Genomic DNA, 23,130 nt, shown 5'->3' on the forward strand with positions numbered 1-23,130 from the left:
CAATGCAAGAGCGAACCCCAGGGGTGAGACTCCCATCCACTCAGGCCCGAGAGGCTCAATCACCCGCTGGAGATCGGCTGAAAGCCCTTGCGGTCTGTCTTGCCGACACATAAATAGCGGAAGGGTCTGTTCCTGGAGCCTGGCTTAATTTCCTGTTGACGGTCGGGCTGATCGGCAGCGTTGCACAAGGGCACAAGGCCGTCCGTGCCCGATTCCCAGAACAGCACATTTAACTTCTCCGGCCCCTGCAAATTTCCCTCACGGGATCAATGAAGTATCTATCTAAAGAGTTTTTTTTTGCTGACAAAATAAAACTGCTCTTTCACCTACTCGGTGCGTGTGGGTGAACAAACACAGATCTGCAGATCTCGCCCCGCTGCCCCCCCCGCAGGCTCGCCTCGGTTAAAGAGAAGACTGTTCGATAAAACAAACAGGACCTCCCCGTCACCCCGGCGTCTCCACCCCTGCCCGGGGCGCAGAGCTGCGGGGTCGCTGCTCCTATAAAACACGCGCGGCGCCCCCGGTTCCGCACAAAGCTCGCCGTCAGACAACCAGCAGCTGAACACTTCCTTCCCAGCCTCGGGCTTCGGTGATCACTTCTCCACAGAGCGGAACGGAGCGGCGCTGCGGACCGGCGCGATGTCCAGGTCACTGACCGTCTGCCTCTGCCTGCTCCTGCCCGCGCTGGCGGGCGCCGCGCTTGTGGCGGCGGGGGACGCGCGTTCCCAGGTAAGACCGGAGCTCGACCCCGCGCCCCCGAGATTCCCCGCTGCGCACCCCCAAAAAAAAACAACAGGCTGTTTTCAAGGGAAACGTATAATGCTATCAGGTGTTTCTTTTACTTTCCTTTTGGGTTTGTCTTCCTGGTCCTCACCGCCTGCGGTCCTAATTGCCTGCGACAGGCGGCGTCTGCAGACCCGCTGGCCAGGCTGTTGAAGGTACGGTCCCCCCCCCCTCACGCCGCGACAAGAGCGCTCTTACAGCACGAAGCGCCCGGCGCAGTCTTGTGCCAGCAGCACACGGCACCAGGAGGGAAGTGAATAGGCCATTCATCTCGTGAAGAGCAGCGCTCCCGTCCAGATTAACCCACATCCTGCAAGTTCCCCTCAGGGCAAGACGGAAAACCCTGAGAAACAGCTGCAGCGAAGGTTGTTCTCTAATTCATACTCTCCCTGGCTGGGCTGAACTGGCCAGTCCTGTGCCCCCGCAGGGAGGGGGGAGCGCTGCTTTCACAGGCACTGCACTGGCCAGCCCAGCAGGCAGGGGGCGCTCTGGTTGCCCCAGGCCCCTCAGACCCGGGCCCAGGGAGACTGAAGTAGCATATCTAAGCAGAAGAAACGAGCAGAAGCTTTTGAATATGTTTGCCAGGAGAGGGTCATTGCGCAACTCCACTAAAATCAAACTGCAGAGGACCTGTTTGGACTGTTGAGCCGCTGGGCTGTGTTGTAAGACCCCTGTCCCTGATTCTGTTTGTTTTGCAGAAGAGGAATGCCGACGACGCGGTGAGTCTGGCCCCGGGGACCCGGATCGGCACCCAGTGGCCTGCAGGAGGGGTGCCGTCTTCCTGGGCGCTGGGAAGGTGCAGGGGGGGCTGTACAGCAGTCTGCAATAAATGTTGCGAAAAGCCGGCAGGAACGTTTGTTAGTCTTCACGGCCTGGCCACAGAGTAGCTCAAACCCTGCTGATACGCTCGCGTCGTTTACACTGCTTCTGCGGAGTGAGCCGGGCCTGTCGGGGTCCGGGGTTAGAACCTGGTGAAGGGCTGTGTGCGCTGTGCTCTCCGGCCGCAGGGGCAGTCCGATATCGAGGTCTACAGCGTGAGGATCGACTGCAAGGTGACGTCGCGCTTCGCCCACACAATCATGACCAGCCGCGCCGTCAACCACGCCAACGTCTCCAGAGAGGCCCTGTTTGATGTGGAGCTGCCCAAGACCGCCTTCATCACCAACTTCAGCATGTGGGTGCCTCATCCTCACCCTCACCTCCAAAACAGCACGAGGAAAACTAGTCAGTGACTGTGTGGACCAGTCAGTGTGTCAGTGAACCAGTCAGTGTGTCAGTCAGTGTGTCAGTGAACCAGTCAGTGTGTCAGTGAACCAGTCAATATGTCAGTGAACCAGTCAGTGTGTCAGTGAGTCAGTCAGTGTGTCAGTGAGTTAGTCAGTGACTCAGTGAACCAGTCAGTGTGTCAGTGAACCAGTCAGTGTGTCAGTGAGTTAGTCAGTGACTCAGTGAACCAGTCAGTGTGTCAGTCAGTGTGTCAGTGAACCAGTCAATATGTCAGTGAACCAGTCAGTGTGTCAGTGAGTTAGTCAGTGACTCAGTGAACCAGTCAGTGTGTCAGTGAGTTAGTCAGTGACTCAGTGAACCAGTCAGTGTGTCAGTGAGTTAGTCAGTGACTCAGTGAACCAGTCAGTGTGTCAGTGAGTTAGTCAGTGACTCAGTGAACCAGTCAGTGTGTCAGTGAACCAGTCAGTGTGTCAGTCAGTGTGTCAGTGAACCAGTCAGTGTGTCAGTGAGTCAGTTAGTGTTGCAATGAGTCAGTGAACCAGTAAGTGTGGCAGAAAACCAGTCAGTGGGAAAAACACTACTCCTTGTCTCTTAGAGTTGTCTGTTCAAGAGAACATTTTCCATAGTTCCACATTTTTCAGCAACTATATCACCCTGTACCTCACAACTGGCTCACAATGAGCCATTTACACTTCAGCTCACACTGGAGCTCAGCAGGTGTGAGCCTGGCCAGTACCTGGAGGGGAGACTCCTGGGAGAGCTGAGGATGCTGCTGCAAGAGGTGTTAGTGGGACCAGCAGGGGGCGCTCCTAATGCCCCAGTATAGTGATGGGGACAGTATACTGTAAACAGGCGCCATCCTTTGGATGAGAGGTGAAACCAAGAGCCTGACTCTCTGTGGTCATTAAAAATCCCAGGGTGTTTCTTGAGAAGAGTAGGGGTGTTACCCCAGTGTCCTGGTCAAATATCCCCCCCGGCCTTTACCAGTCATGGCCTCCTAATAACCCCCCTCTCTGAACTGGCTCCATCACTCTGCTCTCCTCCCCACTGAGAGCTGGTGTGTGGGGAGCGGACCGGAGCATCATCCTGGTGGGGCTGCACACTGGTGGGGGTGGAGGGGATCCCCGTGACCTGTGAAGCGCTGTGAGTGGAGTGTCCAGAAAAGTGCTATAGAAGTATAAGGAATTAATTAATATTATTAATGAGGGTTGGAAGGGAGGAGTGGGTTCTATCAGCACGCTGCCTGTCCAGTGCTGTGAGTGGGGTGTCCAGCAGGGCGCTACAGGGGTGTGGAGGAGTATATTGCTGTGCTCCGTGTGCTGCAGGGTGATCGACGGGGTGACCTATGTGGGCCAGGTGAAGGAGAAGGAGCAGGCCAAGCAGCAGTACCAGAAGGCCGTGTCCCAGGGGCAGAGCGCTGGCCTGGTCAGGTGGGCTTCCCAACCGCAGCTCTGTTCCACTTCACACAGCTGTGCCTGAGAGGGATCGCGAGTGATCTGTCGTGTCTGATCTGTCGGGAGTGATCTATTGCGTATGATCTGTCTGTGCAATCAGTTGAGAGTGATCTGTTATGTGTGATCTGCTCTGTGTGATCTTCTTGTGCAATCTGTTGTGTGTGGTCTGTTGAGAGCGATCTGTTGAGAGCGATCTATTGAGAGCGATCTATTGAGAGCGATCTGTTGAGAGCGATCTGTTGAGAGCAATCTGTTGAGAGCGATCTATTGTGAGTGATCTATTGAGAGCGATCTGTTGTGAGTGATCTATCATGTGTGATCTGTTTTGTTGGAAGATGGGGATTCAGGGTGCACTGTGGGTGACAGGGCTGTTATGCTGTGGAAGTTTGGGTTGCAGTTGATACAGACAGGCTTCGGTTTTGTAACTTACCGAAAAGCCCGGTGTCTTTTGAACCCGGCTCTTATGTCATGAAAGCGCTGTGTTTTATGTGTGCGTGGGCCATGTGGAGGGAGTCGAGTGTGTGCAGTGTGCAGTGTGATGCGTGCAGTGTGCAGTTTGCAGTGCGCAGTGTGCAGTGTGCTATATGCTGCGTGCTGCATGCAGTGTGCAGTGCGCAGTGTGCAGTGTGCAGTGTGCTGCTGTCGAGGCGCTACGCTGGAACAGCCTGCTGTTGCTGTGCCATTGCTCAGGGCGTCGGGGCGGAAGATGGAGAAGTTCTCGGTGTCGGTGAACATCGCGGCGGCCAGCAAGGTGACCTTCGAGCTGACCTACGAGGAGCTGCTGAAGCGCAGCCTGGGGAAGTACGAGCTGATGATCCGGGTCCGACCCAAACAGCTGGTGCAGCACTTCGAGGTCAGGACAGCACTGCGGAACCACTCAGCACTGACGCAGACACACACTGACATTAACGCACAAACTTGCACTCATTTGTCATTTATGATGAGCTGTGTTCTCCCCTTGTAACCCTCTAGTGTGAGCCACCCTAAAGGTCTCTGACCGGGGAGATAGTGTGAACACCCCGTCTGGCAGATGGAATCTGCATGTGTGCGCAAGCATGCAGATCTGCGCAGTCACTCCCACCCAACTCCCTGACAGAAGCCCTGTCTGTTCTCTGCCCTGCAGATCATGGCGGAGCTCTACGAGCCCCAGGGCATCGCCTTCCTGGAAGCCAACGGCACTTTCATCACCAACGACCTGCTCCCCCTGGTGAAGACGACCATCACTGGGAACAAGGCAGGGCTCCATGTCAAATCTCGGCAGTAATAGCCCAGTAGCATGAGGAGCATGTAAAGGCTGACTGCGCACTGAAAGACAGGCAGGAGAAGCACAGCTTCTTCAGGTGTTGGCAGTGTGCTCACAGCTGGACCTGACGCAGGTGCTGGAGTAGCAGCAGAGCCAGCAGGGATGACGGTACTGGTGTAATAATGGCAGTAGAGCCAGCAGGGATGACAGTACCGGTGTAATAATGAAGCAGAGCCAGCAGGGATGACAGTACCGGTGTAATAATGGCAGCAGAGCCAGCAGGGATGACAGTACCGGTGTAATAATGGCAGCAGAGCCAGCAGGGATGACAGTACCAGTGTAATAATGGCAGTAGAGCCAGCAGGGATGACGGTACTGGTGTAATAATGGCAGCAGAGCCAGCAGGGATGACAGTACCGGTGTAATAATGGCAGCAGAGCCAGCAGGGATGACAGTACCGGTGTAATAATGGCAGCAGAGCCAGCAGGGATGACGGTACCGGTGTAATAATGGCAGCAGCAGTAGTGGCAACAGGAGCCTTATTAGCTGTAGCAGAAGTGGAGGGAGCAGGAGCTACTGGTGTTCTCTCTTAGGAACCCAGATCCCACTGCCCTCTGGACAGAGGACTTGTCCAGGGTCTGCCTGACCTGTTCGGACCCTGCCCTCTGTCCTGAGGGGTACGAAGTGACCCCTGCTGCCCTCCTGCCCCCCGCAGGCACGAGTGTCCTTCTCTCCCGGGCTGGAGCAGCAGCGGACCTGTGTGGGCTGCCCCTCCACGCGCATCGATGGTGATTTCTTCATCACCTACGACGTCAACCGGGAGAAGGACATTGGAGACATCCAGGTGAGGGGGGGCTCTGCAGCAGGACAGCGTGGGGGCTGTCCCACAGTCACAGGAGTTCAGGGGGTGTGTGTGTCCCACAGTGACAGGAGTTCAGGGGGTGTGTGTGTCCCACAGTCACAGGAGTTCAGGGGGTGTGTGTGTGTCCCACAGTGACAGGAGTTCAGGGGGTATGTGCGTGTCCCGCAGTGACAGGAGTTCAGGGGGTGTGTGTCCCACAGTGACAGGAGTTCAGGGTCCCACAGTCACAGGAGTTCAGGGGGTGTGTGTGTCCCACAGTGACAGGAGTTCAGGGTCCCACAGTGACAGGAGTTCAGGGGGCGTGTGTGTCCCACAGTGACAGGAGTTCAGGGTCCCACAGTGACAGGAGTTCAGGGGGTGTGTGTGTCCCACAGTGACAGGAGTTCAGGGGGTGTGTGTCCCACAGTGACAGGAGTTCAGGGGGTGTGTGCGTGTCCCACAGTGACAGGAGTTCAGGGGGTGTGTGTCCCACAGTGACAGGAGTTCAGGGTCCCACAGTGACAGGAGTTCAGGGGGTATGTGCGTGTCCCACAGTGACAGGAGTTCAGGGGGTGTGTGCGTGTCCCACAGTGACAGGAGTTCAGGGGGTGTGTGCGTGTCCCACAGTGACAGGAGTTCAGGGGGTGTGTGTGTCCCACAGTGACAGGAGTTCAGGGTCCCACAGTGACAGGAGTTCAGGGGGTATGTGCGTGTCCCGCAGTGACAGGAGTTCAGGGGGTGTGTGTCCCACAGTGACAGGAGTTCAGGGTCCCACAGTGACAGGAGTTCAGGGGGGGGTGTGTCCCACAGTGACAGGAGTTCAGGGGGTGTGTGTGTCCCACAGTGACAGGAGTTCAGGGTCGGGGTGCAGGAGCTGCGCAGGGTGCCCCAGGGTGTGTGCTCTGTGCTCAGGGGATCCCCTCTCTCCGCAGATCGTGAACGGGTACTTTGTGCACTTCTTCGCTCCAGCCAACCTGCAGCGTGTGCCCAAGAACGTGGTGTTCGTGATCGACGAGAGTGGCTCCATGGGGGGCAGGAAGATCGAGCAGGTGAGCAGCAGGTGCAGCACTAGTTACTGCAGTTAGAGTACTGGCCAGAGGAGTTATAGTAGTAGCTATCAGCTATCGTACTATGTACTAGTTATTGTAGTTAGAATACTAGTTATAATGCTAGCTATAGGTCATTTTAGTACTAGTTATAGTAGTTATCTTGCTATTTACAGTAATTATAGTACTAGTTATAGTTCTTACAGTACTAGTTAAAATACTTATAATGCTAGTTATAGAACTTGCTATAATAGTTATAGTACTATTCATAATATTTACAGTACTAGTTGCAATGGTTATGGATTATTTACATTACTAATAACAGTCATTTTAGTACTCATTATAGTACCTAGTAACTGCTACAGTAGTTAAAGTACAAGTTACAGTAGTAATGGTACTAGTTATAGTACTAGCTTTAGTTAGTAATTATAGTGCTAGTTGTAGTAGTTACATTACTAGTTACAGTAGTTATAGTGCTAGTTAATTTATTCATCTTCTGTCCAGGTTCGTATCAGGTGAAACTGATCAGCAGTCACCTCTGTCCTCAGTGGAACACCAAGATGATTCTTCCAGTCCTGCTCCTGGGGGGGATAGAAATGTCAGCCTGGCGCACACTAAACTTACTAGCGAAGATTTATTTAGTCATCTAGTCGTTGCTAAATAACATTTTCTGCAAAATACCAGGTCCTTTCCTGACAACCCTGCACTCCATGCAGTGGTGCTCCATAAATTCCTGGTGGAGACGTTTTCTCTCTCAGACACTGATAGGCTGTGAGATCTGGAGGAGCTCCTCTGGGAATTTGGGAAAAGTAGTTGTGTAGGTTATTCCCAGTGGGACAGATCCGGGAATCCGTAAGACTTCCGGCCCCCAGAACCCCGCAAGATTTTTTCAGCCAGCTGCAGGGCCTGACCGCGATGCTGCTGCTCTCTGCAGACCCGAGAAGCCCTGCACGCCATCCTGAACGACATCCAGGAGGAAGACTACTTCGCCCTCCTCGTCTTCGACGATAGGCTCCGCAAGTGGAAGCCCTCGCTGACCAAGGCCACCCCCGAGAGCCTGCGGGAGGCCAAGCAGTTCGTGGAGACCATCCAGGCCCGCGGAGGTGAGGCGGCCCACCCCAGCGCGTCGTGCTGGTGACGGGAACAATCCGGGTGTTGAAACACGTTACATGTTGAACTGGAGCATGGAAAAAATGTTCCGATGAGGAATAATGAATCTGCGCTGGGCTAAAACGACCGCCATTGTCAGGCGTGGGGCTGCAGTGTTTATTTTAGCGCCGGGGGGGGTAGGTGAGCAGGTGTGTCTTGTGCACTGGGCTCCCAGCGGGCCCAGAGCCCGGTCATGAGCCGCTGCTCTCTGGGACTGTCCCGGATGCGTGCAGCGCTCCAGTCTGGACTCTGTGCTGTGCCCCCCCAGGCACCGACATCAACTGGAGCGTGCTGGAGGCCGTGAAGATGCTGAAGGACGACCTCGCCAACCACACGCTGCCCGAGAGGAGCGTCTCGCTCATCATCCTGCTGACCGACGGGCAGCCCGCCTCAGGTGAGCGGCCCCCCCACCCGCGGGCACAGCCCGTCCGGCATCGCCGCCGAGCCTGCGGGTCCTGGCAGAACAGTGCAGCACTGTCAACGCCGAGTGCCCCAAGCCCTCAGCTGGGTCAGGTTCTGGCTGCCCCGAGCACTGACTGGGTCAGGTTCTGGCTGCCCCGAGCCCTCAGCTGGGTCAGGTTCTGGCTGCCCCGAGCACTGACTGGGTCAGGTTCTGGCTGCCCCGAGCCCTGACTGGGTCAGGTCCTGGCTGCCCCGAGCCCTGACTGGGTCAGGTCCTGGCTGCCCCGAGCACTGACTGGGTCAGGTTCTGGCTGCCCCGAGCCCTGACGGGGTTAGGTTCTGGCTGCTCTGAGCCTCAACTGGATCACGTTCTGATTGCCCTGAGCTCTTACTGGATCGAGCCCTGACTGGGTCGAATTCTGACCGCGTCTCGCTGTGACTGCTCCAAGCCCTGAGTAGGTCCAGTTCTGAGTGCTGTGTCCTAAATGGGTCAAGACATGACCGTCTCAAGTTCTAACCACCCCAAACCCCAAATGGGTCAAGATCTGGCTGCCCTGAGCCCTGACTGGGTCAGGTTCTGACTGCCCAGAGCCCTGACTGGGTCAGGTTCTGACCCGGTCTAGTTGTGACTGCCTCGAGTTCTGACCACACCAAACCACAAATGGGTTGAGCTCTGGCTGCCCCAAGCCTCTGCTGGAGCGCTGCATGTTCTGGCAGTTCTGACGGGCTTCCTGTGGGTCTGGCCTGCGGGCTTGGGTTCATCAAAATGATGGGGTACACTCCTGCACCCTCATATCTCACTCTTACGTTTTATCGGCTTTCTTGCTTTCTGTGGGGCTTATGTTTTTGCTGAGGTAGACGACGTTGGGGGAGGTGTCCCAGGGGAAAATTGGGTGAGACGGTTAAAAATCGGGAAGGGGGGCGTCGTCACCAGGGTGAGGCGCTCTGACGCTCCAGTGCTGCAGAACCCAAGGTGATGCCTGAGAGCACGCCGAGAATACCTGTCAGCGTGAGCGTGTCGTCGGTACGGGGAGTCACGTCCTACTTGTTTCCTGGGAAAGGCGTCACAAACCTTGAGAAAATCCAGGAAAACGCCCGGAATGCCATTGGAGGGAACATGACGCTGTACTGCCTGGGATTCGGATACAATGTGGATTACAACTTCCTGCACAAACTGGCTTCCGAGAACAACGGCTTCGCCAGGAGGATCTACGAGGATTCGGACGCCGCGCTGCAGCTCCAGGTACTCCGCCCAAGCCGCCGGACAGTGTGGCCAGTGTGAGCACCGCGCGGTCCCAGATCTCACTGCTGGGCTCACGGTCAGACACACCCGCTGACAGGCAGTGACAGTGGTTGGGGTAGGAGTCACAGAGCTGTGCACTGAGCTGCCTCCATCCCTCCTGATCATGCCTGTGCGTGCGTGTGTGTGTGTGTGCCCACAGGGCTTCTACACAGAGGTGGCCAACCCCCTGCTGTGGGGGATCGAGATGCAGTACCCCGAGAACTCCGTGGACTCCCTGACAGAGAGCTCCTTCAAGCAGCTGTACCAAGGCTCGGAGATCGTGGTGGCCGGACACATTTCCGACAACAGCCTGGACTTCTTCCCGGTGGAGGTGAAGGCGCAGGGGGTGAGTGTGGCCCACATGGTGCCCCCCGTCGTGCCCCATGAAACAGGAGGGGCGGAGCTTCGCTGAGGAGGTGGAGCCCTGCTCTGGGTCTGCAGCTCATTCTCAAGCTCTTGTGCTACAGATAAGAAAGGGGTCAGAATTAGCAGCTTTGGGGTCTCTCAGCTTTGAGTGACACAGCAGTGACCCCCAGTCTGTGAGCTGTGAGAGACACAGCGACCCCCAGTCTGTGAGCTGTGAGAGACACAGCGACCCCCAGTCTGTGAGCTGTGAGAGACACAGCGACCCCCAGGCTGTGAGCTGTGAGAGACACAGCGACCCCCAGTCTGTGAGCTGTGAGAGACACAGCGACCCCCAGTCTGTGAGCTGTGAGAGACACAGCGACCCCCAGTCTGTGAGCTGTGAGAGACACAGCGACCCCCAGTCTGTGAGCTGTGAGAGACACAGTGACCCCCAGGCTGTGAGCTGTGAGAGACACAGTGACCCCCAGTCTGTGAGCTGTGAGAGACACAGTGACCCCCAGTCTGTGAGCTGTGAGAGACACAGTGACCCCCAGGCTGTGAGCTGTGAGAGACACTGTGACCCCCAGGCTGTGAGCTGTGAGAGACACAGTGACCCCCAGGCTGTGAGCTGTGAGAGACACAGCGACCCCCAGTCTGTGAGCTGTGAGAGACACTGTGACCCCCAGGCTGTGAGCTGTGAGAGACACAGTGACCCCCAGGCTGTGAGCTGTGAGAGACACTGTGACCCCCAGGCTGTGAGCTGTGAGAGACACAGTGACCCCCAGGCTGTGAGCTGTGAGAGACACAGCGACCCCCAGTCTGTGAGCTGTGAGAGACACAGCGACCCCCAGTCTGTGAGCTGTGAGAGACACAGCGACCCCCAGTCTGTGAGCTGTGAGAGACACAGCGACCCCCAGTCTGTGAGCTGTGAGAGACACAGCGACCCCCAGTCTGTGAGCTGTGAGAGACACAGCGACCCCCAGTCTGTGAGCTGTGAGAGACACAGCGACCCCCAGTCTGTGAGCTGTGAGAGACACAGCGACCCCCAGGCTGTGAGCTGTGAGAGACACAGTGACCCCCAGTCTGTGAGCTGTGAGAGACACAGTGACCCCCAGGCTGTGAGCTGTGAGAGACACAGTGACCCCCAGTCTGTGAGCTGTGAGAGACACAGTGACCCCCAGGCTGTGAGCTGTGAGAGACACAGTGACCCCCAGTCTGTGAGCTGTGAGAGACACAGTGACCCCCAGGCTGTGAGCTGTGAGAGACACTGTGACCCCCAGGCTGTGAGCTGTGAGAGACACAGTGACCCCCAGTCTGTGAGCTGTGAGAGACACAGTGACCCCCAGGCTGTGAGCTGTGAGAGACACAGTGACCCCCAGTCTGTGAGCTGTGAGAGACACAGTGACCCCCAGGCTGTGAGCTGTGAGAGACACAGTGACCCCCAGTCTGTGAGCTGTGAGAGACACAGTGACCCCCAGGCTGTGAGCTGTGAGAGACACAGTGACCCCCAGTCTGTGAGCTGTGAGAGACACAGTGACCCCCAGTCTGTGAGCTGTGAGAGACACAGCGACCCCCAGGCTGTGAGCTGTGAGAGACACTGTGACCCCCAGGCTGTGAGCTGTGAGAGACACAGTGACCCCCAGTCTGTGAGCTGTGAGAGACACAGTGACCCCCAGGCTGTGAGCTGTGAGAGACACAGTGACCCCCAGGCTGTGAGCTGTGAGAGACACAGTGACCCCCAGTCTGTGAGCTGTGAGAGACACAGTGACCCCCAGGCTGTGAGCTGTGAGAGACACAGCGACCCCCAGTCTGTGAGCTGTGAGAGACACAGCGACCCCCAGTCTGTGAGCTGTGAGAGACACAGCGACCCCCAGTCTGTGAGCTGTGAGAGACACAGCGACCCCCAGTCTGTGAGCTGTGAGAGACACAGCGACCCCCAGTCTGTGAGCTGTGAGAGACACAGCGACCCCCAGTCTGTGAGCTGTGAGAGACACAGCGACCCCCAGTCTGTGAGCTGTGAGAGACACAGCGACCCCCAGGCTGTGAGCTGTGAGAGACACAGTGACCCCCAGTCTGTGAGCTGTGAGAGACACAGTGACCCCCAGTCTGTGAGCTGTGAGAGACACAGTGACCCCCAGGCTGTGAGCTGTGAGAGACACTGTGACCCCCAGGCTGTGAGCTGTGAGAGACACAGTGACCCCCAGGCTGTGAGCTGTGAGAGACACAGCGACCCCCAGTCTGTGAGCTGTGAGAGACACTGTGACCCCCAGGCTGTGAGCTGTGAGAGACACAGTGACCCCCAGGCTGTGAGCTGTGAGAGACACTGTGACCCCCAGGCTGTGAGCTGTGAGAGACACAGCGACCCCCAGGCTGTGAGCTGTGAGAGACACAGCGACCCCCAGTCTGTGAGCTGTGAGAGACACAGCGACCCCCAGTCTGTGAGCTGTGAGAGACACAGCGACCCCCAGTCTGTGAGCTGTGAGAGACACAGCGACCCCCAGTCTGTGAGCTGTGAGAGACACAGCGACCCCCAGTCTGTGAGCTGTGAGAGACACAGCGACCCCCAGTCTGTGAGCTGTGAGAGACACAGCGACCCCCAGTCTGTGAGCTGTGAGAGACACAGCGACCCCCAGGCTGTGAGCTGTGAGAGACACAGTGACCCCCAGTCTGTGAGCTGTGAGAGACACAGTGACCCCCAGGCTGTGAGCTGTGAGAGACACAGTGACCCCCAGTCTGTGAGCTGTGAGAGACACAGTGACCCCCAGGCTGTGAGCTGTGAGAGACACAGTGACCCCCAGTCTGTGAGCTGTGAGAGACACAGTGACCCCCAGGCTGTGAGCTGTGAGAGACACTGTGACCCCCAGGCTGTGAGCTGTGAGAGACACAGTGACCCCCAGTCTGTGAGCTGTGAGAGACACAGTGACCCCCAGGCTGTGAGCTGTGAGAGACACAGTGACCCCCAGTCTGTGAGCTGTGAGAGACACAGTGACCCCCAGGCTGTGAGCTGTGAGAGACACAGTGACCCCCAGTCTGTGAGCTGTGAGAGACACAGTGACCCCCAGGCTGTGAGCTGTGAGAGACACAGCGACCCCCAGGCTGTGAGCTGTGAGAGACACTGTGACCCCCAGGCTGTGAGCTGTGAGAGACACAGTGACCCCCAGTCTGTGAGCTGTGAGAGACACAGCGACCCCCAGTCTGTGAGCTGTGAGAGACACAGCGACCCCCAGGCTGTGAGCTGTGAGAGACACAGTGACCCCCAGTCTGTGAGCTGTGAGAGACACAGCGACCCCCAGTCTGTGAGCTGTGAGAGACACAGCGACCCCCAGTCTGTGAGCTGTGAGAGACACAGTGACCCCCAGTCTGTGAGCTGTGAGAGACACAGTGACCCCCAGGCTGTGAGCTGTGAGAGACACAGTGACCCCCAGTCTGTGAGCTGTGAGAGACACAGTGACCCCCAGGCTGTGAGCTGTGAGAGACACAGTGACCCCCAGGCTGTGAGCTGTGAGAGACACAGCGACCCCCAGGCTGTGAGCTGTGAGAGACACAGTGACCCCCAGGCTGTGAGCTGTGAGAGACACAGCGACCCCCAGTCTGTGAGCTGTGAGAGACACAGCGACCCCCAGTCTGTGAGCTGTGAGAGACACAGTGACCCCCAGTCTGTGAGCTGTGAGAGACACAGTGACCCCCAGGCTGTGAGCTGTGAGAGACACTGTGACCCCCAGGCTGTGAGCTGTGAGAGACACTGTGACCCCCAGGCTGTGAGCTGTGAGAGACGCAGTCACCCCCAGGCTGTGAGCTGTGAGAGACGCAGTCACCCCCAGTCTGTGAGCTGTGAGAGACACAGTGACCCCCAGGCTGTGAGCTGTGAGAGACACAGTGACCCCCAGTCTGTGAGCTGTGAGAGACGCAGTCACCCCCAGTCTGTGAGCTGTGAGAGACACAGTGACCCCCAGTCTGTGAGCTGTGAGAGACGCAGTGACCCCCAGTCTGTGAGCTGTGAGAGACGCAGTCACCCCCAGTCTGTGAGCTGTGAGAGACACAGTGACCCCCAGTCTGTGAGCTGTGAGAGACACAGTGACCCCCAGGCTGTGAGCTGTGAGAGACACAGTGACCCCCAGGCTGTGAGCTGTGAGAGACACAGTGACCCCCAGGCTGTGAGCTGTGAGAGACACAGCGACCCCCAGTCTGTGAGCTGTGAGAGACACAGTGACCCCCAGGCTGTGAGCTGTGAGAGACACAGCGACCCCCAGTCTGTGAGCTGTGAGAGACACAGCGACCCCCAGTCTGTGAGCTGTGAGAGACACAGTGACCCCCAGTCTGTGAGCTGTGAGAGACACAGCGACCCCCAGTCTGTGAGCTGTGAGAGACACAGCGACCCCCAGTCTGTGAGCTGTGAGAGACACAGCGACCCCCAGTCTGTGAGCTGTGAGAGACACAGCGACCCCCAGTCTGTGAGCTGTGAGAGACACAGCGACCCCCAGGCTGTGAGCTGTGAGAGACACAGCGACCCCCAGGCTGTGAGCTGTGAGAGACACAGTGACCCCCAGTCTGTGAGCTGTGAGAGACACAGTGACCCCCAGGCTGTGAGCTGTGAGAGACACAGTGACCCCCAGTCTGTGAGCTGTGAGAGACACAGTGACCCCCAGGCTGTGAGCTGTGAGAGACACAGTGACCCCCAGTCTGTGAGCTGTGAGAGACACAGTGACCCCCAGGCTGTGAGCTGTGAGAGACACTGTGACCCCCAGGCTGTGAGCTGTGAGAGACACAGTGACCCCCAGTCTGTGAGCTGTGAGAGACACAGTGACCCCCAGGCTGTGAGCTGTGAGAGACACAGTGACCCCCAGGCTGTGAGCTGTGAGAGACACAGTGACCCCCAGTCTGTGAGCTGTGAGAGACACAGTGACCCCCAGTCTGTGAGCTGTGAGAGACACAGTGACCCCCAGTCTGTGAGCTGTGAGAGACACAGTGACCCCCAGGCTGTGAGCTGTGAGAGACACTGTGACCCCCAGGCTGTGAGCTGTGAGAGACACAGCGACCCCCAGTCTGTGAGCTGTGAGAGACACAGCGACCCCCAGTCTGTGAGCTGTGAGAGACACAGCGACCCCCAGGCTGTGAGCTGTGAGAGACACAGCGACCCCCAGTCTGTGAGCTGTGAGAGACACAGCGACCCCCAGTCTGTGAGCTGTGAGAGACACAGTGACCCCCAGTCTGTGAGCTGTGAGAGACACAGCGACCCCCAGGCTGTGAGCTGTGAGAGACACAGTGACCCCCAGTCTGTGAGCTGTGAGAGACACAGCGACCCCCAGGCTGTGAGCTGTGAGAGACACAGCGACCCCCAGGCTGTGAGCTGTGAGAGACACAGCGACCCCCAGTCTGTGAGCTGTGAGAGACACAGCGACCCCCAGTCTGTGAGCTGTGAGAGACACAGTGACCCCCAGTCTGTGAGCTGTGAGAGACACAGTGACCCCCAGGCTGTGAGCTGTGAGAGACACTGTGACCCCCAGGCTGTGAGCTGTGAGAGACACTGTGACCCCCAGGCTGTGAGCTGTGAGAGACGCAGTGACCCCCAGTCTGTGAGCTGTGAGAGACACAGTGACCCCCAGTCTGTGAGCTGTGAGAGACACAGTGACCCCCAGTCTGTGAGCTGTGAGAGACGCAGTCACCCCCAGTCTGTGAGCTGTGAGAGACACAGTGACCCCCAGTCTGTGAGCTGTGAGAGACACAGTGACCCCCAGTCTGTGAGCTGTGAGAGACGCAGTCACCCCCAGTCTGTGAGCTGTGAGAGACACAGTGACCCCCAGGCTGTGAGCTGTGAGAGACACAGTGACCCCCAGTCTGTGAGCTGTGAGAGACGCAGTCACCCCCAGTCTGTGAGCTGTGAGAGACACAGTGACCCCCAGGCTGTGAGCTGTGAGAGACACTGTGACCCCCAGGCTGTGAGCTGTGAGAGACACAGTGACCCCCAGGCTGTGAGCTGTGAGAGACACAGTGACCCCCAGGCTGTGAGCTGTGAGAGACACAGTGACCCCCAGGCTGTGAGCTGTGAGAGACACAGTGACCCCCAGTCTGTGAGCTGTGAGAGACACAGTGACCCCCAGTCTGTGAGCTGTGAGAGACGCAGTCACCCCCAGTCTGTGAGCTGTGAGAGACGCAGTGACCCCCAGGCTGTGAGCTGTGAGAGACACAGTGACCCCCAGGCTGTGAGCTGTGAGAGACACAGTGACCCCCAGTCTGTGAGCTGTGAGAGACACAGTGACCCCCAGTCTGTGAGCTGTGAGAGACACAGTGACCCCCAGGCTGTGAGCTGTGAGAGACACAGTGACCCCCAGGCTGTGAGCTGTGAGAGACACTGTGACCCCCAGTCTGTGAGCTGTGAGAGACGCAGTCACCCCCAGGCTGTGAGCTGTGAGACCCCAGCAGGGCTCAGGTCTGTCCTCCTGTGTGCCGTGGCTCTGTGGGCGTGGGGTGGGGAGAGGGCACCGTGGCTGTGGCACCAGGCCGTGACCCGCCTGTCTGCCCCTGCAGCTGGAGAATGAGCTGCACCTGCAGAGCCAGTCCAGGGTGCAGGAGAGACTGGAGGCCTCCAAGGAGCAGCAGTATATCTTCGGGGAGTTCACCGAGCGCCTGTGGGCCTACCTCACCATCCAGCAGCTGCTTAGTAAGAGGTCAGACCCAGACTCCACCTGCTGCACACACTGTATACACACAGCAGACACACAGGGTACAGACAGCAGACACACAGGGTACACACACAGTGTACACACACAGTGTACACACAGCAGACACACAGGGTACACACAGCAGACACACAGGGTACAGACAGCAGACACACAGGGTACACACACAGTGTACACACACAGGGTACACACAGCAGACACACAGGGTACAGACAGCAGACACACAGGGTACACACACAGTGTACACACACAGTGTACACACAGCAGACACACAGGGTACACACAGCAGACACACAGGGTACAGACAGCAGACACACAGGGTACACACACAGTGTACACACACAGTGTACACACAGCAGACACACAGGGTACACACAGCAGACACACAGGGTACACACACAGTGTACACACACAGTGTACACACAGCAGACACACAGGGTACACACACAGTGTACACACTGTATACACACAGCAGACACACAGGGTACACACAGTAGGCACACACAGCAGATACACTGTATATACACACTATACACACAGCAGACACACACAGCAGATACACTGTATATACACACTGTATACACACAGCAGACACACAGGGTACACACAGGGTACACACAGTAGGCACACACAGCAGATACACTATATACACACACTATACACACAGCAGACACAAAGCAGATACACTGTATATACACACTATACACACAGCAGACACACACAGCAGATACACTGTATATACACACACTATACACACAGCAGACACACAGGTAACACACAGCAGACACACAGCATGTACACAGCATATACACACAATGTACACATCGTATATATACTAACAGTATACACATTGTATATACACTATACACACAGTACACATAGATGGACGGTCAGCTGATAGATAACACTGGACCTCTGGCCTGCAGGGGCAGTGGCACGCCTGAGGCAAAGTCAAACATGACCGCGCGCGCCCTGGAGCTCTCCCTGCAGTACAGCTTCGTAACGCCCCTCACCTCCATGGTGGTCACTAAGCCACAGGAGGACGAGGACAAGGACACCCTGATAGCCGACAAGCTGACCGAAGGTACGAGCCTGTTTCACCGCTGACCAGGTGACAGTGACCGAAAAACGGTTTCAGATCCAGTTTTGTCCTTGATATCTATGATAATTGCTGAACCACGGGACTGACCGGCCTCAGACGTTAAAGCCCCCTGGACAGTGGCAGGGACTGACCAACCTGGTCTGAAGGAAGTGTCTTTTGTGCTTTTTTCCAGAGGAACGAGGACAGCGCAGACCTTCAGGCTTCGGTAAGGCTTCCTGTTCCTGAGACCAGAGGCTGCTTCTCTCTAGGGCTTGAACCCTCTCTGTGCCCGAGCTGGGTGCAGACTGGGGCTCCTCGGGTCAGCCTGGGGTCGGGGGGTGACCAGATCCACAGGCCTCCAGGTCGTGGCCAAAAAGAGGGACCTGCGTTCGGGACCACTGCAATGGAATTTGGATTTTTTTTCCTGTCTGTTTCTGTTTTCCAATCAATCAATCAACCAACCAACCAATCAACCAGTAAGTCAGTTGGTCAATCATTCAGTCAGACAGTTGATTGGTCAGTCGGCCAGTCAGTGGGTCAGTAAGTCAGTCACTCAGTCAGCAAGTCAGTCGGTCAGTCACTTGGTCACTCGGTGAGTAAGTCGGCCAGTTGGTCATCCGGTCAGTGCCCAGTTCCAGTGCACCAGTCTGCCTTGTGACCGCTGGGCTGGGGGAGCCTGCTGAGAGACGTGGGTGTGAGAGGCAGTTCCACGCGTGTGTGGTGCTGGGGGCTTTGGGGTTGGTGATTCTGGGGCATGCCATCCCTCTGTGATCCTCACCTCCCTCCTCTCCCTCCTCTCCCTCCTCTCCCTCTTCCCACTGCAGTGCCACTCCTGCAAGGCTCACCCCTCACGAGCAGGACCTTTCTGACTGGTAATGACGGGGAGCCAGTGCCAGGCTGGTGTTCTCGTGCCAAGGCACAGGGGTCCCCCCATTCGCTCTGACTTTCACATCCCACCCCTCCGGTGCAAAGCGCGGTCATGTGGGGAAGGCAGGAGGCGGGGTTCGGACGAGTCTCCCCAGAAACCCCTTTCCCTTCGCGGGCCAGTGCCGCAGAGACGCGTACAAACACTTCTAAAGACAGGACATGGATGTGATCTCCCAGAAGCACCAGGTCTCGGGACCATAGCACCCCACTGCTTTCCGGGAGTGCACAGGCTTTGTAGTGCAGGCCTGTCAGTCAGAGTCAGCGACTGTACCTTTCCGACACAGTGGCCACCCCCCAGTGGAAGGCGCTGGGATGAGGGGCTCAGTGCCGCTCGACAGACAGGAAGCAGCCTGACACCCCTGTGCTGTTTCTGCTTCCAGGTTACACCGCGTCTCGGGTCCAGAACGTGTACCACGCCCTTCCGCCGGTCACCAGCGGTAAGCTGCTCGCCGCCCCGCCTGCCAGGGCGCCCCCAGAGCTGCAGATTCAGGGGGTGCTCGTGTGAGTGTGTCAGCCGGCAGGAAGTGAGGGCTCACACGCGACCTGCGCTCACCCGGCCTGTGGCTTGTGTCTCCCCAGTGGACGGGGACCCGCATTTCATCATCTGGGTACCCCAGCAGAACGACACCCTGTGTTTCAACATTGACGAGAGGCCGGGGGTCATCTTCAGCCTGGTCAGGGACCCCCTCACAGGTGAGTCGGCGGGGCGGGGGCAGACAGGAGGCGCCAGGAAGCTGCCCCTGGGGCTCAGAGGGGGGCTGCTCCAGTCTTGACTCCCTGCCCCTTGTGTGAGAGGCTGTCCTGTCATCTGGCTCCTCCCCCCCTTGTGTGAGAGGCTGTCCTGTCATCTGACTCCTCCCCCCCTTGTGTGAGAGGCTGTCCTGTCATCTGACTCCTCCCCCCCTTGTGTGAGAGGCTGTCCTGTCATCTGGCTCCTCCCCCCCTTGTGTGAGAGGCTATCCTGTCATCTGACTCCTCCCCCCCTTGTGTGAGAGGCTGTCCTGTCATCTGACTCCTCCCCCCCTTGTGTGAGAGGCTGTCCTGTCATCTGACTCTTCCCCCCCTTGTGTGAGAGGCTGTCCTGTCATCTGACTCCTCCCCCCCTTGTGTGAGAGGCTGTCCTGTCATCTGACTCCTCCCCCCCTTGTGTGAGAGGCTGTCCTGTCATCTGACTCCTCCCCCCCTTGTGTGAGAGGCTGTCCTGTCATCTGACTCCTCCCCCCCTTGTGTGAGAGGCTGTCCTGTCATCTGACTCCTCCCACCCTTGTGTGAGAGGCTGTCCTGTCATCTGACTCCTCCCCCCCTTGTGTGAGAGGCTGTCCTGTCATCTGGCTCCTCCCCACCTTGTGTGTGAGGCTGTCCTGTCATCTGACTCCTCCCCCCCTTGTGTGAGAGGCTGTCCTGTCATGTGACTCCCCCCCATGTGTGAGGCTGTTCTCTTGTCTGACTCCCTCCCCTGTGTGTTGTCTGACTCCGGCCCACAGGCATCACTGTGAACGGGCAGACCATCGGGGACAAGAAGCTTGTCCCCAGCAGAAAGGTCAACACATACTTTGGGAGGTTCGGCATCGTCAGCCGGAGTCTGGGCATCAAGGTGGATGTGACCACTCAGGCCATCCACGTGTTCCACAACGGGAAAGAAGCGGTTTTCTCCTGGTCTGACACAGTGTCTCTCAAACAGCCCAGGTGAGCTCAGCACAGCTCCTAGAGTGAAGCACAGATCTGTTCAGGGAAGAGTAGGTGTTCATTCTGGGAGTGTTTTCCCGATCTGGGAACTAAACCAATAAAAAAACAGGTGGGGCGCTGCGTCAGCATGCGTAGGCTGTAAAAGAACAAGTGATAGGTTTATTCCATCATCAAAAAAAGAAGAAAGAAAATAGGTGTGAGAAGGCTCCACAGCCGAAACGTTGTGTTCTCTTTCTTCTTTATTTCAGCATGGAATAAACCTATTACTTGTTCCAATAAAAAAAACAGCTTTGTTGTCAAATCCCAACCTCCAGACATGTAAAGACCGGCTGTGTCTACTGTGCTTGCTTGTGGTCTCCTGGTGCCCACTGGCCCACTGGTCCCGGAGGAACGTTGTGTTTATCTTAAGCAATATTTGTAAATTGACTTTCGGCTCTTAAGCAGTCAAATTGGATATGCAGTCAGAACCAACCCTATACCGGTTCCCAAGTTTCTGAGCTGCCCTCATTCCAGTGCCGGTACTGTAAGTGATGAGGCCTGCAGAAGGAATCTGTGGGTGTGGCATACACGGGGCCCCTCCCGCTGTGTGTGGGGCATACACAAGGCCACTCCCACTGTGGGCGTGGCATACACGGGGCCCCTCCCGCTGTGAGTGTGGCATAGATGGGGCCACTCCCAATGGGGGCGCGTGTGATGTGGCACCACTCCCACTGTGGGCATGTCTGATAGTGTCATTCCCACCTGCGTCGCTTATCATTTAACTAAGAGCTGTTTAGTGAGAAATAATGTTCAGCACTCTGAGACGAGGCAAAGTGAAGTTCTGTGTGCTGGAGCTCTTGAAATGTGTGTTTTTGACACTCGGAACTGACTGAAGAGATAAGTTAAACAAAAGTCTAAGCAAATCAATCTGTTAAGTCATCAGTGAGTGCTGGACTGATAGCCTGCAGACACGGTGTTCCTCCGGGATCAGGGGTGCGAACAGTTACTTTGATCAGTACAGCTTGAGAATGAGCTGGAGCACAGAGCTGCCACTCCTCAAGCCAGGTGAAGCGTATGATGCCCAAGACAAACCTGGAGGTGCTCCAGTGTGTTTCTCCTGGCCCTGCTCTCACCGGCTCCCTCGGCCTCTAGCTTCGATCTGCAGGTCAGCAAGGAGAAGAGCCTCACTGTGGCCATGAAGGACTCGGCCACCTTCGTCATCATCCTGCACAGAGTCTGGAAGAAGCACCCCTTCTATCGGGACTACCTGGGCTTCTACACCCTGGACAGCCACCTGCTGTCGCCGGCCACCCACGGCCTGCTGGGTAAGGTCCGGGGGCCCTGCCGCCTGCTGGGTCTCTGTCCGGCGCAGCGAGTCCCTGATCAGAACTGCTGGGAGGAGGGGGTCTGGGACAGGACCAAGGCCCCAGCTTTAACGTTGCCCTGGCCGAGCAGGCCTGTCCAGGCCGGCTCAGAGCCAGAGGACCCTGTGGCCCGTGCAGGGGGAGGCTTTGACCTCCTGCCCCCTGGTTTCCTGTGTGAGATCCCCCCCCCCACTCCGATTACACGAGGTCAGAGCACGCAGGCTGCTCCGGCTCAACAGCGCCGCCCTTCTGTCCACCCCTGCAGGGCAGTTCTACGGCGGCCTGCAGTTCGAGGTCAGCGACGTGCACAGCGGCGAGGCCCTGGACAAGCCTGACGCCACCATGCAGGTGAAGGGGCTGACACTCAGCGTCACCAGGTAAACGCACACGCACTCCCACACACCCTCCTTTGCACACCTTGACACACACACAAACCTTGTGTGTCTGAACTACCCCTGTCACCCTCAGTGATACTATGCAGCTCTCTCTGGAATCAGCGGATATTTTCCTCTGCCCATGCTCTTAATCCTGCACAACCCAGTGCTGCTGGGCTGGGGTCGGCTCGCCAGCACAGGGAGAGGACAGACAGCGGGCTCTCTCCTTTGGCACGCTGCTCTCGGTGTGACAGGAGGGACAGTCAGTGCCCGAGCACTGCGGGCTCATGGGCACGGTGGGGGTGTGGGGGGGCGACAGCGCCTGGTCAGCTGAGCGGCCCTGTTCAGGACCCTGACTGGCACAGCTGGCTCAGACCGGCCATGCTGGGGCCTCGGGGCTCAGTCTGCACTCTCAGGCGCACAGAGCTCCGGCTGTGTGGGTGCTGCCCTGTTCACTGAACCTGCCTCTCAGTGGCTTAATGACAGACACGAACACAACCAGGGCTCCAATTAGGCAGTTTGTACGCAAAGTTCTTTCTTTTAAAAAAAAGATCTGAAAGTGATCGACAAGCCCATATTCTGCAGCGTCAGTAATGGGTCACAGCTCAGGCCCGTTAAGAAAGGCCCGATGGGCCTAAGGGTCAGGGTGAGGGGTCGCGCAGCTCTGCGCCCCTCAGGTATTCGGCACCAGCCCTCGGAGAGTGTTTCTCCTGTCCCTGCAGAGGCTGGCAGAAGGACTACCGCTGGGACACCAAGCACGGCGAGGAGGTGCCCTGCTGGTTCGTGCACAACAACGGCACGGGGCTGATCGACGGCACGCACACCGACTACATCGTGTCCGGGATCTTCAAGAGCAGCTGAGCGCCGGGCCGGGCCGGGCCGGGCCCGAGGGGAAACGAGTGTGTAGGGCTTCCTTTTCCTTTGCGGCTGAGACAACTGCAATTTTCTTCAAAGCTCCCAATAAAAAAAATGTAGCTGAAAAAGTTCTCTGCTGTGTGAACGTTCTTGACACCTGAGATGAGAGGAAGTACACGCATGTGTGTTCGCTAGCTGGCCTGTTTCCAGTCTCTGGTAATGGGAAACAATCACTGCCCTCCAGCAGTTCTGTTACACCTGAGTGGACCCCCTGCTGGAGGAGAGGCGCGCCCCTCACCAACAGCACTGCACCCACGAGTCCCATGAGAAAGCCCAGTCACAGGCCGCTACCGGTGGGACCCAGACTCGAACCCGTGCACACGGAGATCAGTCGGCTCTTGGGTGAGTGTCTCTC

The 23,130-nt window shown here is 57.3% G+C and overlaps 1 protein-coding gene across 2 annotated transcripts; it reads left to right on the forward strand.

Annotated features, from left to right (window-relative positions):
• The first annotated feature begins 514 nt into the window (after positions 1-514).
• LOC102688973 (inter-alpha-trypsin inhibitor heavy chain H3) lies at positions 515-22,846 on the forward strand. Of its 2 annotated transcripts, XM_069189630.1 has the most exons (23): positions 516-729; positions 903-938; positions 1,482-1,502; positions 1,791-1,957; positions 3,336-3,440; positions 4,155-4,317; positions 4,588-4,698; positions 5,423-5,551; positions 6,481-6,597; positions 7,529-7,697; positions 8,012-8,137; positions 9,207-9,388; positions 9,588-9,773; positions 16,298-16,437; positions 17,376-17,533; positions 17,724-17,756; positions 18,355-18,402; positions 18,838-18,894; positions 19,037-19,150; positions 19,942-20,143; positions 21,275-21,447; positions 21,752-21,863; positions 22,583-22,846. In XM_069189630.1, exons 1-23 carry the CDS (start codon positions 640-642, stop codon positions 22,719-22,721), a joined length of 2,778 nt encoding a protein of 925 aa, XP_069045731.1. In that variant the 5' UTR covers positions 516-639; the 3' UTR covers positions 22,722-22,846. The 2 variants fall into 2 exon arrangements, with proteins under 2 accessions (XP_069045730.1, XP_069045731.1); XM_069189629.1 differs by lacking the exon at positions 18,355-18,402 and having other exon boundaries at positions 515-729.
• Positions 22,847-23,130: the final 284 nt, after the last annotated feature.

Source organism: Lepisosteus oculatus, chromosome 4 (assembly GCF_040954835.1).
Source record: "Lepisosteus oculatus isolate fLepOcu1 chromosome 4, fLepOcu1.hap2, whole genome shotgun sequence".
In the NCBI taxonomy this organism is placed as follows: domain Eukaryota; kingdom Metazoa; phylum Chordata; class Actinopteri; order Semionotiformes; family Lepisosteidae; genus Lepisosteus; species Lepisosteus oculatus.

Excerpts from the sequence above, each read along its gene's own strand:
- LOC102688973 (XM_069189630.1), top strand. The coding sequence starts at position 640 with ATGTCCAGGTCACTGACCGTCTGCCTCTGCCTGCTCCTGCCCGCGCTG. Across the intron at positions 6,598-7,528 it reads GGGGCAGGAAGATCGAGCAG|ACCCGAGAAGCCCTGCACGC; the intron begins GTGAGCAGCAGG and ends TGCTCTCTGCAG. Across the intron at positions 9,389-9,587 it reads ACGCCGCGCTGCAGCTCCAG|GGCTTCTACACAGAGGTGGC; the intron begins GTACTCCGCCCA and ends GTGTGCCCACAG.